We start from the raw sequence: 24,138 nt of genomic DNA, 5'->3' as shown, positions 1-24,138 counted from the left end.
AAAGAAGCATTTTGCCTATCTTAGGGAAGATGTGTGGCAAGAAACACAATGTTACTGGAGGGGAGAAGAACATCTTAAGGCTACCTAGAATGCACTTGAAATTTCAGGTTGGGAACTGAAGAACTTCAGACTCAGGCCAATACTGTGAAGTGACAGTTGTCTTGGCGTCACGTTGCCATGAGACAATGGTCTAGACCCCACAGAGAAGCTAGAACTAGGTCATAGAGTAGGCTGTCCCCTCTTCCTGCTTCTTTCCATTCAGTCTTTCTGAGACACCACAGTCTCTCATGCTGTTAAAACCCTACAGCTACATTTCTTGTGCAGAACAGTTTTTCTCTTGACTCATTTACAAGTGCATGGTTCAAACTGGACTCCGAAAAGCGAGAAGCACCTGTGCTCTTGTGATTCAACTGGTCCTTTGGTTTAAATTCCCAAGGCTGAGCCAGCTCCACCTATGATCTTGTTCTCCGTGGAGCTAGGTTTCACCCTGGCTCCAGGCAGTATAGTAAAGAAGATTGCCAGTGACGACAGTGCTATTCTGTTTTCTTTTACAGAACCTGCAGTCACAGGAGTCGCTGAAATAACATGGGTGCAAAGGGGTACTCTGGAAAGACTTCCTTTGCTTCAGGGACTTCCTTGAAGTGGAAGTCACTAGAGTGACATTCTCCCAAATACTCTGTGCACATTATTCTCTTGAAAGATGAGAAGCAAAGAAAGAATAGCCAAGGGCCAATGGTTTTGAGAAATGGGTGATTTTACAAAGCAACTGGGACTCTTTATCCAAAACCCATAACATTCTGGTGAGCCTTCCATCTCAAAGGGGAGGTACAAACATGGGACTTTGACTCCTGACCCTTTTGATCTGGAATATTTTGCAGGCCTGGGATTTTGTGACATGCAGGACAGGAAGTCTGGCTAAGCTAGTTTCCCTGCCCTGTGCTCCCCTAGAATCCACTGCTGCTTTCTCCCTTTACTCTTATTAGGTCAATCAGCTATCCCAGGAGGAATTTGCTTATTGAGCCTACATAAAATTCTGATAGAAATTAATATAGGAAACTCAAACCCACAGAATTTCAAGTTCCATATTCACAATCAGTAATTGACTCTGCAGCATTTAAAGCTTGCATGTGATACGATAAAAACAAAATGGATTCGCCCTGCTCACTCACTTTAAGGCAGCAGTCTCCAAGGTTACTTCTTTCTGGTAGAAGCCAGGCAATTTGGGAGAGCACTCAGAGGAAAGTCTCCAAGGGATGCTATTCGGATACTAGACAATTTGCACTTAAATTGGAACATTTTTTTTTGCTTACTTTGGTATTTTATCTCTCACCATTTAAAAAAATTCCTCTCTAATACATTACATCCCAAGTACAATTTCCCCTCCCTCCACTTCTCCTCCATTTCCAATAAATAAATAAATAAATAAATAAATAAATAAAGCAGACCTCCCCAGGATATCAACTAAACATGGCATAACAAGTTACAATAAGCCTAAGTACAACCCTCATATCAAGGCTGGATAAGACAACCCAGTAGGAAGAAAGGGGTCTCAAGCGCAGGCAAGCAAGTCAAAAACACCCCCCACTCCTACAAGAACACCAGCCTAATAACCATAATGTATATGCAGAGAACCCATACATAGGTCAGGGTCCCTGATTTTTGGTTCATTTTCTGAGGCCTGCTTAGTTGGTTCTGTGGGCCATGTTCTTATGGTGAAATTAGAGTCAGTTTTAAGAATGCACATTGGGAGGGATCCAGTCTATGTCGTTTGCCACTTGCATTTTATTGTAGTTGTCAGAGTCATTTGTTCTAAGGTTCTCCAAAATATATGGTCCAATTGGTTCCCTAAAAGACCAATTGCTGAGATGGAGATTTTGACTGTTGCTGAAGTTTTCTTTCCTGTTTGGTCCTGCTGCTGCTTCAGCCCCAAATGAACACACAAAGAAGCTATATTAACTATTAAACTGTTGGCCAATGGCTAGCGCTTCTTATTGGCTAGCTCTGTCTTGATTATTAACCCATTTCTATTCATCTAAGCATTTCCACATGGTCTTATCTTACCAGAGAATGCCTGGCATGTCCTATCCTCCCAGTATCTACATGGCAACCCTTGTGGCACCTCTTTCCCAGCCTTCTCCTTGTCTCTTAGCCTATTTTCCTGTCTCTACTGGCTATTGGTCAAACAGTGTTTTATTCATCAACCAATAAGAGAAGCGTATATACAGAAGAACATCCCCCATCATCTTGACTTAAAAGAAAAGTAAGCAGGGCCTGAGGAAATGGCTTGATGGGTAAAGTGCATGTTGCACAGCAGAACAGCAGGAGTTCAGGCCCTCGGTGCCATATAAATGCCAGTATGCATGCGAGCAGGTACGCCTGCAACCCAGGGCCTGGGAGCTGGAAATGAGGGATGCCTGGAGCAAGCTAGCTAGCTAGACTAGCTAAGTCAGCAAGCTTAGTGCGAGATCCTTCCTCAATGTATAAGATGGAGAGCTATCAGACAAGACACCCAGAGTCAACCTTTGGCTTCTATGCCTGTGTATTCACAAACACAAACATGCATGCATATATAAGCATGCATGCCACACATAATACCCACGCACACGTAAACAAAGAAATGAATGAACAGAAGATAATGATAAAATATTTTGAGGATTCTCCTGTGTGGAGATTTGAGTCCTTGTACATCTGCAGAGATGGATCTGAGTTGGGCGGTAAGGGAATGGCAAAAATGTGGACAGACATGCAGACAGAAATAACTGACATCAGGTGACCTGGGTTTTGGTTGGAGAAACCACTGCATCCTGGAAGCTCAATATGTTTACTGTATGGGGTTGACCATGGAGACAGGGTTACTACTTACATCTGAACAAGGAAGAGGAGCAATTGCATACAGATTACCAAGTGTTTGTGGAGGAGGCAAGTTTCACTGACTTCTGTATAAGTCTTTGGAGAAGCAATCTTCAGGTTGTAAATATCCATGGGGAGGAAGCTATGGTAGATACTTTCTGCACACACTGTCCACATGAACTCGAGGAGAGGAAGGCTTTGCCATTTCCCTCGGAGCCTCCCCCAGGATTGGAACAACAGAGGAGGCTTTGCCATTTTATTGTTGGTCTGAGGTCCTTGACATGGCCCTGCCCATGTCAACTGTACATATTCACTAAGAACTCTACCTATTCAAGGTTTCCTACAGCAGAGGACTAAAGCCGGTATAAATACTTTGTAAACCCTGACTGAGGGTGCTATCGAAGCTGGATCAGCTTGGGGACAAGTATCTTTAGACCTCACGAATTGTTTACCCTGTAGCAAGAGTTTGTTTGGATCTTCCTCAGGATCTTCCTCTGGGCAGATCCCAGGAAACTAAGGCTGCTCCAGAGACAATGTCTTCATTTGGTGATAATTATGGGGGTCATTGTTTCAGGGAAGAACTAGTAGTGTATACTGAAACTGGTGGGTGAGCATGTGAGCAGCAGAATACTCACATAATTCAAGACTCCCTCCAAAGATAATCTGCTATGTGTGCATGGATGTACGTTGAGAGTGGCACACAAGCACGACAGCACACATGTGGGAGTCAAAAGGCAGCCTGGGTATCAGTCTTTGCCTTTTACCTTTGTTGTCTTGATGCTGTGTAGCTCAGGCCAGTTGGCCAGCCCATAAATGTCCAGTGATTCTCCTGTCTTCACCTCCCATCTCACCAGAGGAGCCCCGGGTAACAGACATGTGCTACCAATCCCAGCTTCACATGGTTTCTTGGGATTCAAACTTAGGTCCTCAAAATTGCTCAGTGAGTGTGTGACCCACTGAACCATCTCCCTAGCCCTGCCCTACATGGACTTTAAATTTATTATCTCTATGTATGTATGTATGTATGTATGTATGTATGTATGTATGTATCTATCTATCTATCTATCTATCTATCTATCTATCTATCTATCTATCTATCTATCCTCTATTGTGACCCACTGAACCATCTCACTAGCCCTAAATGGACTTTGCCTGCTTGTATGTCTATGCACAGCATGTGTGTCTAGCCCCCACAGAGGCCAGAAGAGGACTTTCTATCTCCTGGAACTGGAGTCACAGACAGTTGTAAGCTGTCATATGGGTGCTAGGAATTGAACATGGGTCCTCTGGAAGAGCAGCCAGTGCCCTTAACCACCGAGCCATCTCTCCAGCCCAGATGTCACTTTTAAAACACAAAAGAGGCATTACTTTTTACAAAGAAGTAACATGGCAGATAGCCAAGTGCTCCTGATTCCTCAACATGGATGTGGCAATGTTCCCAGACTATACCCAAAGATAATATGTTCTCTAGTCACATTGCTATGTGTATGACTATAGATATTGGGTCCCCTCACTTCCCACATTGCCCAGGGTGACAGTTCCTCCCACACTAAAGCCAGTGCTGCTTTTTATGGACTTTGCTCAGTGTTGACGGCCTTCAACACTAAGTGAGACAATCTCTGTTGTCTAGGGCTCTCCAGGTAGTGAGGGAGGCCTGTCCAAAAAACTTTTACAGAACTGTGTGCATCATGCAACAGAGACAAGAAATCTCACAGGTACCCATAGGGCCAAATGCTCTTCTAAGGTATTGAAAATACTTTCATATTGATTGGTAAAAAGCCACTTTCTGAACCTCTAGCCACTTCTCTTGGGTATTCCTTGATTTCATACCACAGTAGAATAAAAGAGCAAGTGCCTAGTAGCAAGGACCTGGCTGCTGCTCTTGTAGCTTTCCCATCCTTTCTGCTGGCCCTTATCCTTCCTGGGGGAGGGCATGCCTGTGCTAGGGAAAGTTTGTGATCTGCCCAGCTCCTGTTTGACCTGGAATGTGTCATATCTGGGAGGCCTTGGGTTGGTTATTATAGGTTAAGACTGTGAGAAATGAACTCAAAGAGATAGGTTGAGGTCAGCTCACAGAGGACATTGCAAAGCCTCCTGAGCCAGAGGAACTTAATTGGACAACTATAAAGACCTTGAAGATGCCCAAGCTGGGAAACAACATGACTGAGTGAACATTTCAACTAAGTAAAGTTAAGTGGTTAAGATGGATGGATGGATGGACGGACGGATGGACGGACAGGTAGGTAGGTAGGTAGGTAGATAGATAGATAGATAGATAGATAGATAGATAGATAGATAGATAAACTGAAGTGCCAGAAAATCTGTTTGCAGGATGTTGAAATAGCTCAGGTCAAGAACTATTTTCTCAAGAAGAAACAATGTACACAGAGAAATTATTGGAATCCAAATAATTTAAAAGGGTAAATTCATGAAGTATCCCCACACCCCTGTGTGTGTGTGTGTGTGTGTGTGTGTGTGTGTGTGTGTGTGTGTGTGTGTGTGTGTCTGTGTCTGTGTCTGTGTCTGTGTCTGTGTGTCTGTGTGTGTTGGCCAGAGGTCATCCTCAGGTGTCATTCCTCAGATGCTATCCTTGCCAGTTAAGCTAGGCTGATGGGCTAGGGAGGCCCCAAGGATCTGACCATCTTCATCTTAGAACTTTACCAAGTGAGCCATCTCCCCAGCCTCACATGGCTTCTTGTTTGGAGTGGTAGCTTCCCGTTATAAATTTTTTTAAAAATCTACCTAACATTAGATAGAATTTCATTCAAATGAAACCATTTGATATTAATGCGGCCATGCTTCCAAAGTGAAGAATTGATCCTATATAGGAAGTTAACCATGATTAACCTATCCCCAAACCATTGGTTTCTCAAAGTGGGTAGATGAACACTACTCACTTATTAATGTTATGGTGATGATACTGAGGCTCCAGTGAAGGTTTCATTGCAGCCATAAGAAAGTACAAAGACCAGCATAGCTTTTACAGTTGTAGGTTTGACTCTCAGTAAGTTTATGCCCCCCTTTATCTCTGTCTGGTTCGTTCTCTTACCTGCCTGCCTCTGTTGGCCCTGCTTTCCCTAGGATGGATCCTGAAGCTGCCCAGCTAGAGAAGCAGCATGTGCACGATGTATATGAGAGCACTGCTCCCTACTTCAGTGACCTGCAGAGCAAAGCTTGGCCACGAGTCCGCCAGTTCCTGCAGGACCAGAAGCCAGGCAGCCTCATTGCTGACATTGGTAACCCAGACTTTTGTTTTGCTCTGCGTGGTCTGATGTATATCCAGTTGCACCTATCCTTGTCATTCATATCTCATTTTCATTCTAATAAGAAATATGATGCTGTAATCTCTAGAATATCTACTTTATAGCAAAAATTCTTATCATCAAAGTCATCAAGAAAGAGACATCCCCCAACCTATATTCTGAGAAAGCAGTGATCCATTCTGGGCCTTTATGCACATCCTCCATCAGAATCAACCATCGAAGATGGAATAAATAAGGATGGAAATGATGCAACATTGGTCATTTTTGATTTAGAAACTTTCACTTGTGTAAGATGTGTTTTGTAAACTTGGCTCATTTTGAGATGTTCCATCTACGTTTATGGAAGAGACAGACTCGTGAGATCATGAATGAAGTCTTACATTCTTATACCCCAATGGGTTCCTCCCCTATTTGCAGGCATCAAATTGTTAGGACATACCTTTAATTATGTAGTACGTCCATAATCACCAATTTATCTGGAGGACCTTAGCTCAGCATCTCTCTGAACTGAAAAGTGGTAAGCCACAACTTAGTTTAAGACTAAGATTTAAGGTGTGGTTGGATTTCTACTTCCCACTAACTCTGCTTCCCAGGAATCACAAGCTTGCTGTGCCCAGAAGAATCGTAAGTCTGTAGTTACTCATTCTTAGCCTAGGTTGGCATCACCCTTAATACAGATGGGAGAAACTGGTGTGTGTGCAGAGCGATTGACAGAGGGTATGAGCAGTTCGGTCTAGGAAGAGGTACATTCCATGCTGAAGTTGGGAGTCTGGGGAAAAAAGGATCCCTAATGTGTCAGTTTTTAAAAATAAATATGGTTTCCTGGACTTGAGATATGGTTCAGGAATAGCAGGCATGCTCTCCATGTTCAGAGCCCTGGTCAAATTCCAATACCACAAAAGGGGGAAAGGTGTCTGGTTTGAGACAGTAAAATGAGTTCAGATTTCCTGATGTCCACTATTTATGCAAAGCACAGCACTTTGATATGGGTGTCGAGGAAAGGGGCGATTCACTCAGCAGGTTTGGGATAGCTTTATAATAAGATTTTACCTGAAGAAATTCCAAAATGAAGTAAAGGTTTAAGCGTAAGAAAATTAAATTATTGAAGGAGAGTGAACTTGTTTTTAAAATAGTCCTGAGATGAAAGGCCTCTCTCTGTTTTCAGACTTCTATTGTCCATGCTTATTTTTTAAAAAAAGGCTATAAGAGAAACAAATTGATTGTCATCATTTGTAGTGTGTTCTCAATGTATTGTAAACATTATATTAATGAACACCAACTCACTTCCCTGAAGAAACATCTGAAAAGGTTCAGATACACATTAATCACACATTTTTGTCAGTTTGCTGGGTTTCTTTGTATTTCTATTTAAGGATGTCTTGTTCACTGTATATTCCTGATTTGTTAACATTGAACTCTCAGTCAATGCATTATACTCCTGCTTGAACAAAGCATTGTCTCATATATTCTGCCCACAGACAGAATTACCTTTTAACTGCCTATCAGTGAATTACCTTTTAACACAGGAATGCTTCAGGGAGGAGGGGCAAAGTTTAAAAAAGCAAACACACAAAGTGCAAAAGCTTTGGTATGAAATAAATTGTAAGAAAGACACTTCTATACAGTGTTAGCTGACATAGAATCTAGCTAGTAAAAAGCAGAGAAGAATTTATTTGGGCTTTATTAGGATAGCAATGTGGGAAACAGTAAATTCCAGTAGCTAGGAGAATGTGCTCCAGGATCTTACAAAGGTGTCATTGATGTAACTAAAACTGCCAGGAGGTTGCCAATGACACCTCTGTTTGCCAGGACGTGTGACTGATGTAAGAAGAGTGTTCAAGAAAAGAATTAGGCACAGCCTGTCTCTGGGCAGTTTAGTTGGAGAGAGGAAGGTGTGGTTTTATAAATGTTTACAAAGCTAGCAGGTTTCCTCCCAGAAAATTGCAGTTGGCACCAGATCATGGGGTCAGCTTGAGCCTGGTTGGGTACTAGAGAGTTCCGTTCAAATGTTCACCTGTCATAAGCCTGATGGCTCACCAGGGCCTGGAAACTCATTTTAAGTGTCCAGAACCAATTGCTCCACTTTGATTTTCTTGACTGACAATAATATGGAAGCTGCAACAACCCAGACTTTTTTGTTGCCATATAGTGTACATGCCTGGATAATCATACAAGTGGTGTGAAGGCTGACTGTCGAGCTAGTAATAAAGTTTAGCAGATAGATGAACAGTGAATACAGAATCAGTAGTGTACAAAGACTGGACTAATAACTTTGATTCCATAAAATTAAAAAGGTTTTAAGAAGAAAGTCTAAGTGAATATATAAAGTCTAAAGATCAAAAAGTAAACTAAGTAATATATCCACAACACTTCTAATAGAAATGTACAGAAATGTAATTCACAGGGCTGGAGCTCGGAGGTTAAGAGCACTGGCGGCTCTTCCAGAGGTCCTGATTTCAATTCCCAGCATCCACATGGTGGCTCCCAATCATCTGTAATGAGATCTGGTGCCCTATTCTGACCTGCAGGGATACATGCAGAACACTGTATACATGATAAATAAGTAAGTCTTTTTTAAGAGAGAGAGGAGAGGAGAGAGAGAGAGAGAGAGAGAGAGAGAGAGAGAGAGAGAGAGAGAGAGAGAGAGAGAAATGTAATCCACATGTACAGTGACTTCAAAACAAATTGTCGGGATGCTGAAGGAATAGCTAATGTGACTCTCACTGTGACCCTGTCCACAGCCAGAATATGGGAGAAAGAAAATTTTCTTACTCTATGGAACATTTTTCAAAGTTAGCATAAAGCCCCAAATCCTATCCTTTGCAACATGTGTAAACACAAAAGACCTTATGCTGAATGAAATGAGCCAGACAAAGAAAGACAAAGACTACATGATCTCCATTGGATGTGAGACCTAAATAAGTTGAATTCACAGAAACAGAGTTTATAGAAGTGATAACCAGGGTTTAGAACGGAGATGTGTGGGGGGGGGGGGGGGATGCAGGGAATGAAGCAGGTGGTGAAATGTTGGTTAAGTGATGCTCAGGTTCCATTAGACAAGAAAAATAAATCCAAAAGATGAAAAAGAACCAACAGGCCCACAGACAAATGGTGAGAGATTCTCAACAAACCATTGCATGAAGTTGAGAATTAAGGTGTGCTTTAAAATATTGGAGAAGTAATCCACATACAGGGGTTTAGTTACAAGCACACACAATGAAATAAGCCACTCTGCACATCCAGTGTCTGAACACCAAGTCACCCACACTGGAGGTGACCCTTCCCGCCAGCTTGCTATGTAATCTTAAACTATCATGTGTGACTGTAAGAGCCTTGTGCCTCCAGGTATGTGGGTGGCTGGATTTCCCTTTCTTAATTACACAGATGGTTGTACAGTACACAATCCAACATCTAGTCTTTGTCACTTTCAATATGTTGCATGTTCACCTATATGAATATGTTGCCCAGGATTAAAAGCTGCATAGTATCCAAAGTAATGGTACCACATTAACAAACAATTTTTCCCTGTATTTTTTGGTACCATAAATATAAGATGAATGATAGTCTCTGAATCCTTCTCTATAAATCACTGACTGTATCTGTTGTAAATGTGTTTTTGCACATTTGGATTCTTTAAATCATGTGTGATTTCTGTATTTAAACAAGTCAGTTAATGCTTTTAGATTAGAAAATAAAGGGGATATTTTAAAGTAACTTAGAATTAAAGGAGAAATAATGTTCTGACCAGGAAAGTTGTATTTCACTGTGCTGGATTTAGCCGCTAAATGGAAGGCTGGTTGGGAAGGGAAGAGCTGCATTAGTAATAAGGCAGAAAATTGAAAGATGGGCACTTTCTTCAAAACCAGGCCTCCTAGCTAGGGGTTGTTGGCATGAGGCTTTTAAAGGAATGCTGATGAAGCCACATCAGCAAGGCAGACACTGAGACAGCTATAATTTTAGGGTGGTCTGTTTTTCCTGATACATAGGCTGCTGTTATCTGTAGATCATTGAGTGCACTGGGCTCTGTAAATCTAAATAAAAGTTTTTAATTAGAAAGCCATGACTCATCTTCTATTTCAGTTTATCCCCCTGTGGATAGCTAATTCTTCAGCTAATTGCTAGGATAATATGGGCAATGTATATGGTACATCTGAATGAAAAACTGTCACTTTGTGTGATATATCCTAATAAAAATTGAAATCAAGTTATTGGGACTAGCTCCCCCTCACACCCCTCCACTACCCCACACACCCTATAGGAAGAAAGATGGTCATGTTTGCCTCAGCATAGAAGAAGACAGAAAAACTGCTTTCACATCCCTTGTTTTATATGGTCCAGAGAAGTGATCTATGATAGCTGTACTTGTGGCTTGAATGGGTGAGTTTAATAAGACTGTAGCCAGTAAAAGTACAAAGACAATAGCTAGACAGAAGAGGCAGGTAGATAACAAACATCTTCAAATCAGTTTACAACATCCAGCGGAGACCATCATCAAATCTTGTTTACAACATCCAGCAGGGGGGTTGTGGTGAAAAATGTCTCACTATATAGTGCAGATGTCTCAGCTGATATTACAGGTATCTGCTCCTATACCATTCAGGAAGCCTGAAGGACAGAGATTAAGGAAACAGAGAGAATAGCCTAAATGATCAGAGTATCAATGGTTCAACAGCAGAAACACTGGGACATATCCTGGAAGCACTGCAACCGACCCATGTGGTCATGTAATTTACCCAGAATTGGATGGTTCATTGTATGTCTTGCATGCAGAGTGGAGGGCAGCATGTGGATTGAAGTCATTACCCATATCCATTCATAAACTAAGAGAAAGACCAAAGCTGGATTCTTTTTCAGCAAGATTCCACTCATAATTAACTCTAGAAATACCTGCCCTAATAACAATGAAAATTGTATTTTTGTGTGCAAAATGAATTCTTTAATAATTAAGATTCCTCTTGACTTTTATCTGTCAGCATTCTCTGTTTCAATGGTTGTCTTTCATTGGCATTAATTCTCTAATGGTCTTTCCTTCATTTGATGCAACAAAAGTTAAGAACACCATCTTCGTATGGCTAGACTATGCTTGGCCAATGACAGAGTTCCTCAACTCTGGAATCAGGAAATGGATTTAAAATGTGCATAATACTTGTTTCTTTAGAAGAAAAAACAGAAAAAGAACTCTTTTAGGGGAGATATTAACGAAGAACTATTTTTTTTTTACATGTAGTTGTTTCTGATCTGAGAATGTGGGGTCCTGGGTTCAATTCCAAGCACAAAAAGCAAGTAGTATTTTTCTACAAACTTTAGAAAAATATTCATTTTTGTCATTTTCAGCAAATATTCACCCATCTTGACCTAAAAGGTTCTGATGAACTGGAGTCATGCTCTGTTATCTTCTGTAGACACTTTGTGGTACCGAGTACAAAACTGAGAAGATAGAGAGTACACAAATGCTCTCTGGAGTCTCACTTCAGTCCTGGGCATGGTTATCATTAATGAGATTTTGCAACGGAACATGATTGTTTGTTTGTTTTTATTTTTTAAAAAGTTATTTTTCATTTTACATACCAACCCCAGTTCTGCCTCCCTTCCCTCTCCCATTCCCTCTCCTCTCCTCAGAGGAGGTAAGGCCTTTCTTAGGGAGTCAACAAAGTCGTCATACCAAGCCCCCCCCCCCCTGTATCAAGACTGAACAAGGTAGCCCTCCATAGGGAATGGGCTCCAAAAAGTCAGTTCATGATCCGAGGATAGGTCTTGGTGCCACTGCCAGGGCCCTCCCCGCAAAAGATCAAACCACATAACTGTCACCCACATTCAGAGGGCCTAATTTGGTCCTATTCAGGTTCCCCAGATGTCTGTCCATAGTCGTAAGCTCGCACTAGCTTGGAACAACTGTCTTTGTGGTTTTACCCATCACAGGGAGTGTGACTGGTATGGATTGGGGTTTGCCATGGTATCATGAACACTCAGGGTACATCCGAGATTGTGGGAAGACCTGGTTTGGTGATGGACCTGACTTCCTCATGATGTGAACGTTCTCCCCTTGCCAGCATCTCAGGGTGTGCACTTAGAAATGAGCAATTGCATCGTGTTTGGAGGTTCTGGTCAAAGTGATGCTATTATAGATAAAGGTGGGAAGAGTACCAGAGTGATTAGCTCTAAGAGAAGAGACCTGATCCTCCTTGTTGCCTACAGTCCCACTATCTGTCATGGTTTATGAAAATGTTCCTAACAGGATCATTGAAGAGATTTCCCCTTTCCTTTCTCTAAATGCATCTCTCAAGCCAATGAAGGGAGAAGTGAATTTTCAAGATATTTATTAAAATGGAGCTATCATCTTTGACACAGGCAGGACTTCATCTTTGAAATGCAATATGATTTATATTTTCCCTGTGACTGTCTTCAAATAACAGCCACTTTTATTCATAAGCATTAGGAACTGTGGCTGTGTGATCTAAAATGAGTATCTAATCTTAGCCATTTATATTGAAATAATAACATTGGAAGGCTTATTATATTATTCCCTTCCCCTCCACTGTCACAGCTGACATCAAGGAACCTTCACTTTGTTTTTCTTGTCTCATCGTCTTGAAAACAGTGTATTAAAGAAGAGTTATTAAAAAATGTCCCTGACATTATTCAGAAGCAGCAAAACTTTCCATCTGAATATTGATTGATATTTTTGGGGCTGCAGAAACATCTCTAAATAAGAAATGCCAATGTATACAAAATCAGCTTGCTTGATTGCTTCAAATCCCTCTAGCAAGGACCTAGATGACATATTCCAGACTGAAGGTCATACTAGCAGCCAGGTGCGGTGGCATGCACTTAGCCTGCCGACTTCTTGGCAGACTGAAATGGGAAAACTGACTTTAACCCAGGAATTTAGCCTGGGTAATACAGTGAGACCCAATCTCAAGAAAGAACTTGATATAAGGTGCTATATGATAGAGTTTTTTTTTTTTTCCAAGATAACCTGCCATTCATGTTACTCTCTCTCAAACTATAAGATTTGATTGGCCTTAGTCTTTGACTGTGTACTTGGGCCTCTGCCACTAGGAAAAGAATGTCAAAATGGTCTCCTTTCTTAAACTCTTTGTTAGCACTATGGACTGACCTAACAAAAATGTCCTGTACCTAGCGTTAACCTGAGAACATGTGAAAAGATGCTACTTTCTTTTTTCAGTCACTTTTGTATGTTTAAAACCACATTTGATTGTATAGATTATTCTAGTTCTAGACATTGGAAAGTCATTAGCTGTAGTTTGTTTAACATGATCAGAAATTGGTAAGACCCGTTGGAATGGACATTTGACACAGCCTGCACACACCAAGTGAAATGTGTACATCAAGGTAAGGATACTGATCGCTCACTGTCGGCCTCAGTTTCTGCATGTTGGAACTTATGTTTTCCCAGGGACAGGTTAGTTCATGTGATTGGACTGTGTTGATGTGTTGAGTCCCATGGGCACTGCCTCAATAAATATTCCATACATATTATTTTCTTTTTTACCATACTCTGACTTTCCTCTCTTCTGTATGAAATTATGTATGTATTTCCTGAGGTGTTGTCTTGGTCATTTAATGTAAAGTTTCTTTAGCTGTTATAGGACAAATTTCCAGTAAGGACAGCATGTAAAAGGGCTTTTCTCTTACAGGTTGTGGAACTGGAAAGTATCTAAAAGTGAATAGCCAAGTGCATACTCTGGGCTGTGACTACTGTGGGCCTCTGGTAGAGATTGCCCGGAATAGAGGGTGTGAAGTCATGGTATGTGACAACCTTAATCTCCCCTTTAGGGACCAGGGCTTCGATGCTATCATCTCCATAGGAGGTAAGGCAGCCAGGCCACAATCACACTTTGCCATGAAAAACCACAGTCAAGACAATCACATGACTCAGTGTCCATTCTTTGCAGAAGTCTATGCAATGCTTTTTACCTAATTTGTATATTCTATGGCATAACTTATTTGACTCTTGCCTAATACATTTATGATATATATGTTGTTTTAATTTTAAACCCTCAGGCTATTATTGTATTGTTTTTGATTGTTTGTTCCCATTTTTTTTTACTATGTGCATGGAAAAATGCTAGGGCTTTTACTCATTGAAAATATTTTTTCAATGAGTTTTTCGTTGTGTGAGTGGTCTAAGGCGCCAGACTCAAGCTCAGCTTCCTCAAAAAATGTGCTTTTCTATATTGAAATCAGGACAGATTCTCCTGACATAAAGTAGATTATTCAGGTGTCACGTTACTGAAAATAACAGGTCACAACAGTTCCCTTTGTTAACAGGAAATTCTAGAACTAAACACCACCTGGACAGGTAGGTGTGTCACTCACTGGTATTCAAGTTCCTAGAAAAGACAGGCCCTACCTGGTCTCAGACTGCATTGTTTTATCATGTCTTTGTGTTCCTAATTCTAGATGTTGATGATTCTATCTTCCCAGTAAACTCAATGCCAGAGCAAACAAACTAACAGCAACAACAAAATCCATGCCTGAAACATGCATGCATATACGAGCTCACTTTACCCACCCAGTGCTCTTTACATGCAATGAGTTGGTTATACGTAAGTGTGCTAGGAAGACCTGTATTAAAGGAATCCTCTAGCCAGACATTGTGCTATACACCTTTATCCTCAACATTTGGGAGACAGAAGCAGGTGGATCTCTGTGAGTCTGAAACTAGCCTGGTGTACATAATGAGTTCTAGGACATCCAAGGTTACATAGTAAGATCTTGTCTCAAAACAAATAAATAAATAAAATAAAACAAAAATAAAGGAATCTTCTACTAAGGTCTTTACAGTGCTAAAATCTTTTACAAAGCTAATTGCTTGACTCAACACATTTTTTTAAAATTAACCTTTTGATGTAACAAATTTTACCAAAGCCAGGTGATCTTATGGAAACTGATTCATGATTAAAAGATTTTAAAAAGATACAGAATACTACTACTTATTTTTTCCTGAACTAGAGAAGAGATTGCCAGGTCTCCTCAGGTGGAAACTGTATCTTTGTATACTGAGAAGATTCAGGCCTGGGTGTCTGTAACCCTGAAACAGTAAACCTTGTAAACATGGTTGGGAACAGTAAAAGGTGGTTGCCATGGGAACCTCCCCTATTTGGTCTTACTTCCTGTTCTTGAAACTATTCTGTGCATTTTGTTGTAAGCATCAGTCTATGTGGGCTACTATAACAAAACATCATGGACTGCTGTGTTTTATAACAATAGACTTTTATTTCTTACATCAAAGAACCAGTGGAGCCAGTTCCTTAGGAGGGCTTGCAGATGTCTGATGCCTCCATCTTTTTCTTTTATTTACTGATTCCCCATATGGCAGAGGTAGAGGTTGAGCATCAAGCCTGCTGGCTTCTTAGTATGGCACTAATCTGACCACACAGGAGGACATCTGAACCTAGTGATTTCCCAAAGGTCCCACTTCCTGTGGACATAGTCTTGGTTGAAGTGACACAGACATAACAAACATTTTTTTTTTAAACCTAAACTATGCTATGCTGCACTTGGTCACTTTCCTAAGAACTAGGAATTAGAGGGAATCTGGGAAGAAACTTTGTTCTCTTTCACTCATGATGGTTTCTCAACTCCCATGAGGCCATCTCAGCGTAGCTCAGCTACTATGAGGGAGAGGAGGGTTCTTAGAGCTTTTCTGTGTTTGAGAAATGCTCTTCTCTGTTCTCAGCTTAAAGGCTATACCATTTCCCTTACAGAAAGTGGAGCATGCTATTCTCTCATTTGTGGCCCTTCCACAGCTTACGTTAGAGTTTGTCATGGCCCTCCTGAATGTATGAAAACTGAGTGTGGAAATGGGTTAGTTGTCACAAGAGAGAGATGTGTGTGCCGTTTTCCTAGGAGAGGTGATGTTTATAATTTACCTAGTCTTTGGCATTCTGTTATAGTAGCAGAAATGTACTATCACATGCTGTTACTACCTTCAATTGAAAATGTTCCCTTGATAGACTCAATGGCACATATATATATAATCCCAGCCCTATGCAGGCTGAGGCAGGCACATCATGAGTTTGAGGTCAACCTGGAGTACACAGAGAAGTGCTGACTCAAAATAAATAAACCAAACAAAAATAGCCCTTTAAGTGGAAAAGCCAAACATGCTTTTGGGAGCTAAAGCTATGAGATAGCATGATAAGGTCATTTTCAATCATATTTCACATTTAGAATAACATTGTGAGAAATTTTAAGACGTTTACATTCATATATATATATATTTATTCCCTATTTTGAATTGCATATTTGGCATTGTTTCCTTGTCTTGACATGAAGACATATCTTTTTCTCTCCTTATTTTCTTGCTTTTGGAGTCTCAGTAACAGAGAGACAACTGTCACTCTTGGCTATACACCCATCGTGGTTCCCTGGCAGATTCAAAACAGAAACACACTTCCTGCCTATAGAGAAGCTCAGCAAACAGTCTAGAAGAATCCAGCAACATAATCTGGTGAAAATCAACTACCCACTTTACACCAGCTCTGAAGGAGATTCTGTCCCTCCCAGCCCCCACTCTCCACAGGATATTGAACTATGTCTGGCAACATTTTGGGGTACTCATAAAATAGGTGTATGTATGCTTTGTCACCTAGCGGGTGGCTCTCCCACAACAGGAATGATCTAGCTCCAAATGTCAGTGGCACTAATGTTTTTTAAACCCTATTTCTGCTAAACCCCTAAGTTCTGAGTGCTTAGCAAGACCTACGCACTTGCAAAGTTAAAGAACAGTAAGTCATAAAAATGTGACAGGGTGTTAAAGGAAATCTGCTGTCACAATTTGGTTCTGTAATCCAAAAGTTGGATTCAAGTTATTTTTTTAGCCTCCCCACAGGAAAATTGCTCCAGATGTATATATATAGAGAGAGTGCTATATGGAATACTATTTTTGCATTTAAGTTGTGATTCACAAACAAAAATATTCTTTTAAGTTTTAAATTTTCAGCATAGTTTCTCAGTAATAGCATTTCAGACAGATTTCACTATAGTGACACTCAACAGTGCTTTCTAACAGAACATGTATGTGTATGTATATAGCACATGTATGTATGTGTGTGTGTATATAGCACATTTGAGATGTGTGAGGAAATCTTCCTCCTTAATCCTCTTTTTCCTCCAAAACATTTGGCTTGGGGCTGGAGAGATAGCTTAGCTATTAAAAGCATTTGCTACTCTTGCAGAGGACCCAGGTTTGGGTCCCAGAACCCAGGTTGGGCAGGTCACAACTGCCTACTCCAGTACCAGAGGATCCAACACTCTCTTTAATCTCCATAGGCACCAGTATACACATGGTATTTGCTCACACAGATACATATGCATAAATAAAAAATTTTTAAAAACGTGTTTTAAAAGCTGTTACCCATCCCTGTTAAATATAAATTTAAAACATTAAGAGTCGCTTTTCTGCATAAGATTATAATTAAAAATGAATTCTTCTGTATTTATCAATAAATGAAGGCTTTGTTTCATACATAATACAAACAAACACCCTTTGAAACTGGGTAGAATCCTGGAAAATTGAAGACCCATTAGCCTATTCCAAATATTTATTGCATGAAAATAGTTCTGTTTTAATATGTTTGACCTGACTCCTCTTTGGGCTTTATGAAATCAAAGCAGTGAGTTGTCACACACCAGAAGCTGGGTCCTGTTGTCTCCATGAACACTGCATTGCAGCTCACAACTGTCGCTTACTCCACTTCCAAGGGATCCAACGCCCCCTCCTACACAAATGTGGTATACATACATACTTGCAGGCAAATCACCCAGACACACACACACACACACACACACACACACAAATAACAAAAATAAAAAAAGATAGAAAATAATGCAAATTGTATTATTGAGTGATCTCCCTCTGAAATAAATAAATATATATATATATATATATATATATATATAATTGTGTCATATATATATCTGTATTATTGAGTGATCTCCCTCTGAAATAAATATATATATATATATTGTGATATATATATATCAGACTTTCTCTTTAGATACTCACTACACTGAAGGAAGTCAGGACGGGAACTCAAATAAGGCAGGACCCCAGAAGCAGGAGCTGATGCAGAGGCCATGGAGGGGTGCTGCTTACTGGCTTGCTTCCCCTGACTTGCTCAACCCACCTTCTTATAAAACCTACAACAGCCCAGGGATGGCACCACCCACCTTGGGCTGGGCCCGCCCCCATTGATCACTAATTGAGAAAATGCCTTACAGCTAGATCTCATGGAGGCATTTCCTCAACTGAGGCTCCTTCCTCTGATAACTCTAGCTTGTGGCAAGTTGACACACAAAACCAGCCAGTACACAGACCCATGCTGTTTCTCCAGTTTATCGAGACAAGGCTCTCTCTAGGTCAGAATTGCATCATTGGTCTGCGGAAACGCATCAGTGTGTGTGTGTGTGTGTGTGTGTGTGTGTGTGTTTATGAATACGATGTATGCACAGTGATATCTAAGTTTTGTTTTGTTCTGCTTTTCTTTTTCAGTCATACATCATTTTTCAACAAAACAAAGAAGAATTAGAGCAATAAAGGAAATGGCCAGGGTCTTAGCTCCCGGAGGCCAACTGATGATTTACGTTTGGGCAATGGAACAGAAGAACCGACACTTCGAGAAGCAGGACGTGCTTGTGCCATGGAACCGTGCATTCTGTTCCAGGCTGCTCTCAGAATCCCACCAGTCCTGGGGGCATCCCGTGAGCCAAGGCTACCAGGGCCCTGGCTCTGCCTGCGGCTGCGCAGTATGTTTCAAGGGCAGATGCGATTCCAAGCGGTCCCACAGCATGGACTACGGACCTGCCGTGGCAAGAACCTGCTGTGAAGATATTTCGAAGGAAGATGAGGAAGAGAATGGACTGTATAACAATTTTGGAAAATCTTTTCGCTCCTGGTTTTTCTCCAGGTCTTTAGATGAATCAACCCTGAGGAAGCAAATTGAAAGAGCCAGACCCATGAAAATCATGGAGGGTTGGGCCAACAGCACTGTGTCCCGTCAGCCTTCCAGACACCCCAGCTTAGACTTCCATCCCCAGGAGCCGTTTTCAGCAAAAGGACCAAACTTAGATGAAGTGTTCGTAGACACATCTTCGCAAAGACACGTGGGTTGGCTGGGGACACCAGGCACTTCAGAGAATTTCAGTGGACACGAGGGAGGAGAGGGCAGGAGGAAGGAGGGCAGCGATTTTCTGGACACCTCTGACACCAGAGACAGGGTGGCTGCAGGTCATGCCAGTGATCCTTCTGCCAGAAAAATGTTAAGGAGAGTTTCTGCATTCGACTCTACAGATTCCAAATCAGAAGATCCGAGCTACGCGGAGAAGCAGGGGGATGCCCTGGATTCCAGGGCCTTCATGCGATACTACCACGTGTTCCGGGAAGGTGAGCTGTCTGGACTGCTGCAGGAGAGTGTGTCCGAGCTGCAGGTTCTGAGTGCCAGCAATGACCATGGCAACTGGTGCATCATCGCAGAGAAAAGGGGCAGCTGGGAATAACTGCATCACTCGGGGCAGAAGCTTCTGAGGTGCCCCTGCCCCCCACCCCGCGTCATCTGTCCACTGGGGCTGACGTGGGCACCCGAATCAGCATCCTGTTTCATTGTTTTCAAATCTGGTACGAGATGGTCCTTGGGCACTTTGACCTGGTTCTTTGGGTTGTTGAGTAAGCACAGAACCTGGGGCTTACTGCGTCCGCCACAGGATGTGCCTGCTGAAATGTCAATAAAAGGATCTGAGGAAGCAATAGAAAATGCCCTTCAGTACAGGCTTGATTTTTTTGCTCCCGGAGAGGAAAATATTATAATATGTGTATGTCAAATGTCAGTATTATCTTTGATTTTTAAATATTCTGATGTTAAATATACCTTTGAGAAGCAGTATTTTTTAATAGATAAATTATGTTGGTCCTCAAGCGGTTACTTAGATCTGTATGAGATAACAAGGACACCAGTTCAGCTACTGGGTGTGTATTCATTGAGGCTTGCTGTGGGGGTGTCTTATTTCCAGACTTTGCCTCTATCTACTTCAAGCCTTCAGAGAAGTTGATACGGTGCAGAGAAACAGAAGTATTGCTCAGATTCTCCAAATCACAAGCAAATGTCCTTCAGGATGGTCACTGTAAAGAATACTGTCTTCAGTGTTGCTCCAAAGGTTTTTAAAGGCACTGTGAGCAGAAGGTATGGCTCAGTGTTAGAGTAAGCAGCTAGCATGTCCAAGAATCATCATCCATGCACAGATAGAAGAAAAAGAACAAAAACTGTTAGCATGCAGAGAGCATTAGATGTTATGTCTTCTGGTGGCATTTTCCCCACAGGTATTAAAAGAATAAATACCCTACTGAGATAGTGCCAAAATTGACCCAAAAAATGCTTGTCAGAGATATCTGAGACTCTAATTATATCAGTTTTCCTTTGGATGTGAGGAGCGATCTGAAGAGCTCCATGTACTTGGGCACATAACTGGGATTTATTGTTGCATTCCTGGGCATTTACATCTGGAAGGTGACCACAGTAGATTTATTACATCAATGATCTAGACAAAATTGAAACTTACAAGTTGAATTTCTGGTACTCTATAGAGCAATGGTCAGGCTGGGCACTGAAAGATTGTTGCTTCTATTTAAATTTAACCATGAGTCTGTTTAATTCTGTGTCATGGATCCCAAGGAACAATTTATGACATAACTAGAGGTCAGACTTGGGAGAAACAAAAATAAGTTGGCCAAGGAATATGGTTCCAGATCACCCTTTAATAAGCAGAAAATCAAATAGTCATTGTACTTTCTGGACCAATATAGTGATGAAGATTGGATTAAAATCCAATCTTCATTTTATTTTTTTCCACTACAAAATTAACAAAAATCATAATGGATCAAATTTATTTGGTGTTTGCCCACTTCGATGAGTTTGCTAGAACTTAACAGAATGAAGCTACTTTTGAAGAAAATTCAAAGATGATTTTAAAACAGTATTGGGAAATCCTTGAGGCTTCAAACTCAGATTGCCTCACCCATGCTGTGGAAGTGGTGCATGTGACTTGCACTTTTCAATGCACATTTTATACAGGGAGCAATGACAATAGACATAGGGGTAAAGTAGAAATTAAAGAAGAGAGTGTGCCTTCCATTTTTCGAATTAAGGCATTAAACTTCAAGTCCAGGTGGCTTCCTGGGAGAAATGGGGTCTCCAAGCTGCTCTTGATGACCTCCTTACTAGGGTTTCCTGCCTCTGAGGTCTGTTGTCACTACTGTCATCTGGCTAGACGTCCAAGCTTGACATCATCCCTCTCTGATTGTATAACATGCTACTCAGAGGTCACTATATGGAACTCAGTTCATTAGGCTGTCACAGAATGGTTTGCCAGTTAATGTGTCTGAGCAAGCTCATAAAATAAACATACACCCCACTTTGTATTAAAGGGCCTTGGAATGGTTATTGGGGAGAGAGAGATTTTCATACTGCATTGACAGAGCTGTGAACACTAATAAGAACAATCTTTTGCTCTTTGTAGAGCACAAGATTTCTATGCATCCAGATGTTATAGTGTATAGTCTAGTGGCTGGGTAGCCACTCTTCGGGGAATCCTTGTGAAAAGTACTCTTACACTCAATTTTTGCCTCTTGATAATAAAAGCCATTGAAAACTAATGTAAATATCTTGATCATTCAAAAGCTTGCTCATCTTTATGGTTGTCCTCAGAAAGAAACACAAGCCATAAGTGAGTATAAATGGGGACAGTGTGTGTCCATCAGCCTTCACCGGTCTCGTGTGTAGATTCCACTGATATGCCGAAGTGATCTGAAAATCTTCTCTGCTGCTAATAGACAACATGATGTTTTTTGTTGTCTTGTTTTTAGTTCCTTGCTGGTGTCAACACAGAGTCCTGCTGTCTGACATGGAGGGAAAAGCTCAGGGACGTTATGAGAGAACCCTTAAAGTTTGAACTAGTGGTGCCTCACTGGCTTCCAAGGGGAACTTTGCATAAACAGGCAAATGCATTAACATAAAAGAAAAATGAAATCAAGATAATATTTTCCTGGCAGCAAGTGATTGGTTAGCTTCTCTGGGTTATTAGGTTTCAGAGTTTTTGTTGTTGTTGTTGTTGTGTTGTTTTGTTTTGTTTGCTTATTAGCAGAGTGATGAAATTTGACCAGTGTTCTGTGGTAACTACAGACTAGCAGCACCCAACACTGGCTGTCATATGGATATGATCCTTTCCTCTTACCTCACCCGCATATAGTCCATCACTAATTTCCATTTATAGCTTTCCCTTCTCCTCCATCCTGGTTCTAGACACCAAAGATTCCTGTGTGTTTGACTGACCTTCATCTGAGTCAGCAAAAACTGAAGGTAATCCAGACAGGTAATCTAGAAATGATCCGAATGTAAACCAGAATGTGAATGTACTTCATACTATTTGCCACTGAACAAACGAACACTGGTGGCTCTTTCAAAAATGGGCTCCCAGAATAGAAAATGGAACTCTAGTTGTGCTTGGTATGAGAGTAAATGCCTTAAAATGAGGCGTGAAGGGCTGGAGGGGTGGCGTAGTGACTCAGTGTTTGCTGTTCCTGCTGAGGACCTGAGATCAGTTCATAGTACCCATGTTGGGCTGCTCATAAATGCCTCTCCAAGACTCTGAGGGCACCTACACTCACATGTACATGGACCCACACATATGCATGTGCACACACACATACACACACACACACACACACACACACACACTCTCTCTCTCTCGGAGGGGGGTGCAGACAGACAGACAGAATTAGAGCATAAAAAATGAATCTGTTTTTAAAAACTTGACTATGAACACCCAATTTCGGAGAAAGAAGGAAATTGGAGTGTCTACTGACTCTGAATCTAGACTATGAAGAACAAATTAAACCAAGATTCCCTTCCTCTGAACATTAAAAAATGGTAAATAATAATAGCAGCTAACTATAGTAACCAACATTTATTATTTTGTTTGGAATCTTCTCCACAGCTCTCTCAGATAAATAGACTTATGTTTCCATTTTGCAGATAAAATCTAAGGCAGAAAGAAAGTATGCTAAATCATGAAAGTCTACAGGGGCAGTAAAGATCACACAGTTAGTTAAAGGCAGAGCTGAGATTCAATCCCAGATGGTCTGGCCCCAGCCGGGGTTTCTAACCACAGTTCCCCACATGCCTGCCTGCTGGGTCCCAGGCTCCGTGCTAAACAGGTAATAGAGTGTTCAAGGCTAACTATGATTGGCCCTGTTCACAGGCGTTGAGCAGGTTAAGAAAAGACTATGCATCTCTCTCCCCTTTGTTTCCTTTTTAATTTTCTGTATGTATTTATTTGTGTTTGTCTGTCTATGTCTTTGTGTACATGTGTGTAGGTATGATGAAGACAACTTGCCAAGAGTTGGTTCATTCCTTCATGACCTTCATAGCTGGTGGCAAGCATCTATACTTTCTGAGCCCTCTCGCCAGCCCTGTGGTTTCTTTTTTTTTTTTTCACTTATAATATAGCAATTTAACTTGAAAAAAAAAAGTCCTTGATCACAGAACACTCTGATCACTTTTCTACAACTCTCTAACCTTCTAAAAACCTATGTCTATTTCCCTATTTTATGAGTGAAGAACTTGAAGACTAACCCGGGGATACCATTTATTCCATTTGTTCAGAGTCTTGCAGTGCCCCAGATACAAATGATGAGAGGGCATGACATATCTGGGGTCTTGAGTTGCACATAATATTAAACTTAATGACCTAAAATTCAAATGTCCTACAGGAACACTTTTTGTACTTGCTGTATGCCTATGACCATATTGTATGTGTAGTTTAGTAAAACACAGTATTCAAGCCCCTGTTCTGGGGTGGAGGTGGTGGCAAGGATCACATATGCATATTAATTAACATGGAGAATGCCTGTCTTAAAGACCTACACTTCATTTAACTGAGCTTACCGCAGGCCAATGGTCACCCTCTTACTCTGTAAGTATATTTCCGAAAAGAATGTGTCCTGTAG

General features: G+C 41.1%; 1 protein-coding gene across 1 annotated transcript; it reads left to right on the top strand.

Moving 5' to 3' along the window:
- The first annotated feature begins 5,932 nt into the window (after positions 1-5,932).
- Trmt9b (tRNA methyltransferase 9B (putative)) lies at positions 5,933-19,941 on the top strand. The gene is made up of 3 exons (XM_035452165.1): positions 5,933-6,086; positions 13,772-13,945; positions 18,634-19,941. The coding sequence occupies exons 1-3, from the start codon at positions 5,933-5,935 to the stop codon at positions 19,635-19,637; spliced, it is 1,332 nt and encodes a 443-aa protein (XP_035308056.1). The 3' UTR covers positions 19,638-19,941.
- Positions 19,942-24,138: the final 4,197 nt, after the last annotated feature.

This window comes from Cricetulus griseus (assembly GCF_003668045.3).
Source record: "Cricetulus griseus strain 17A/GY chromosome 1 unlocalized genomic scaffold, alternate assembly CriGri-PICRH-1.0 chr1_1, whole genome shotgun sequence".
NCBI classification, from domain to species: domain Eukaryota; kingdom Metazoa; phylum Chordata; class Mammalia; order Rodentia; family Cricetidae; genus Cricetulus; species Cricetulus griseus.
Note: the sequence above shows the minus strand (reverse complement) of the source record. Positions and strands in the feature narration are given on the sequence as shown.

Bases quoted from the DNA above. Each gene is read 5' to 3' on its own strand.
- Trmt9b (XM_035452165.1), top strand. From the start codon at position 5,933: ATGGATCCTGAAGCTGCCCAGCTAGAGAAGCAGCATGTGCACGATGTA. The intron at 6,087-13,771 runs GTAACCCAGACT...TTTCTCTTACAG, and splicing joins CAGCCTCATTGCTGACATTG to GTTGTGGAACTGGAAAGTAT. The intron at 13,946-18,633 runs GTAAGGCAGCCA...TTTCTTTTTCAG, and splicing joins TGCTATCATCTCCATAGGAG to TCATACATCATTTTTCAACA.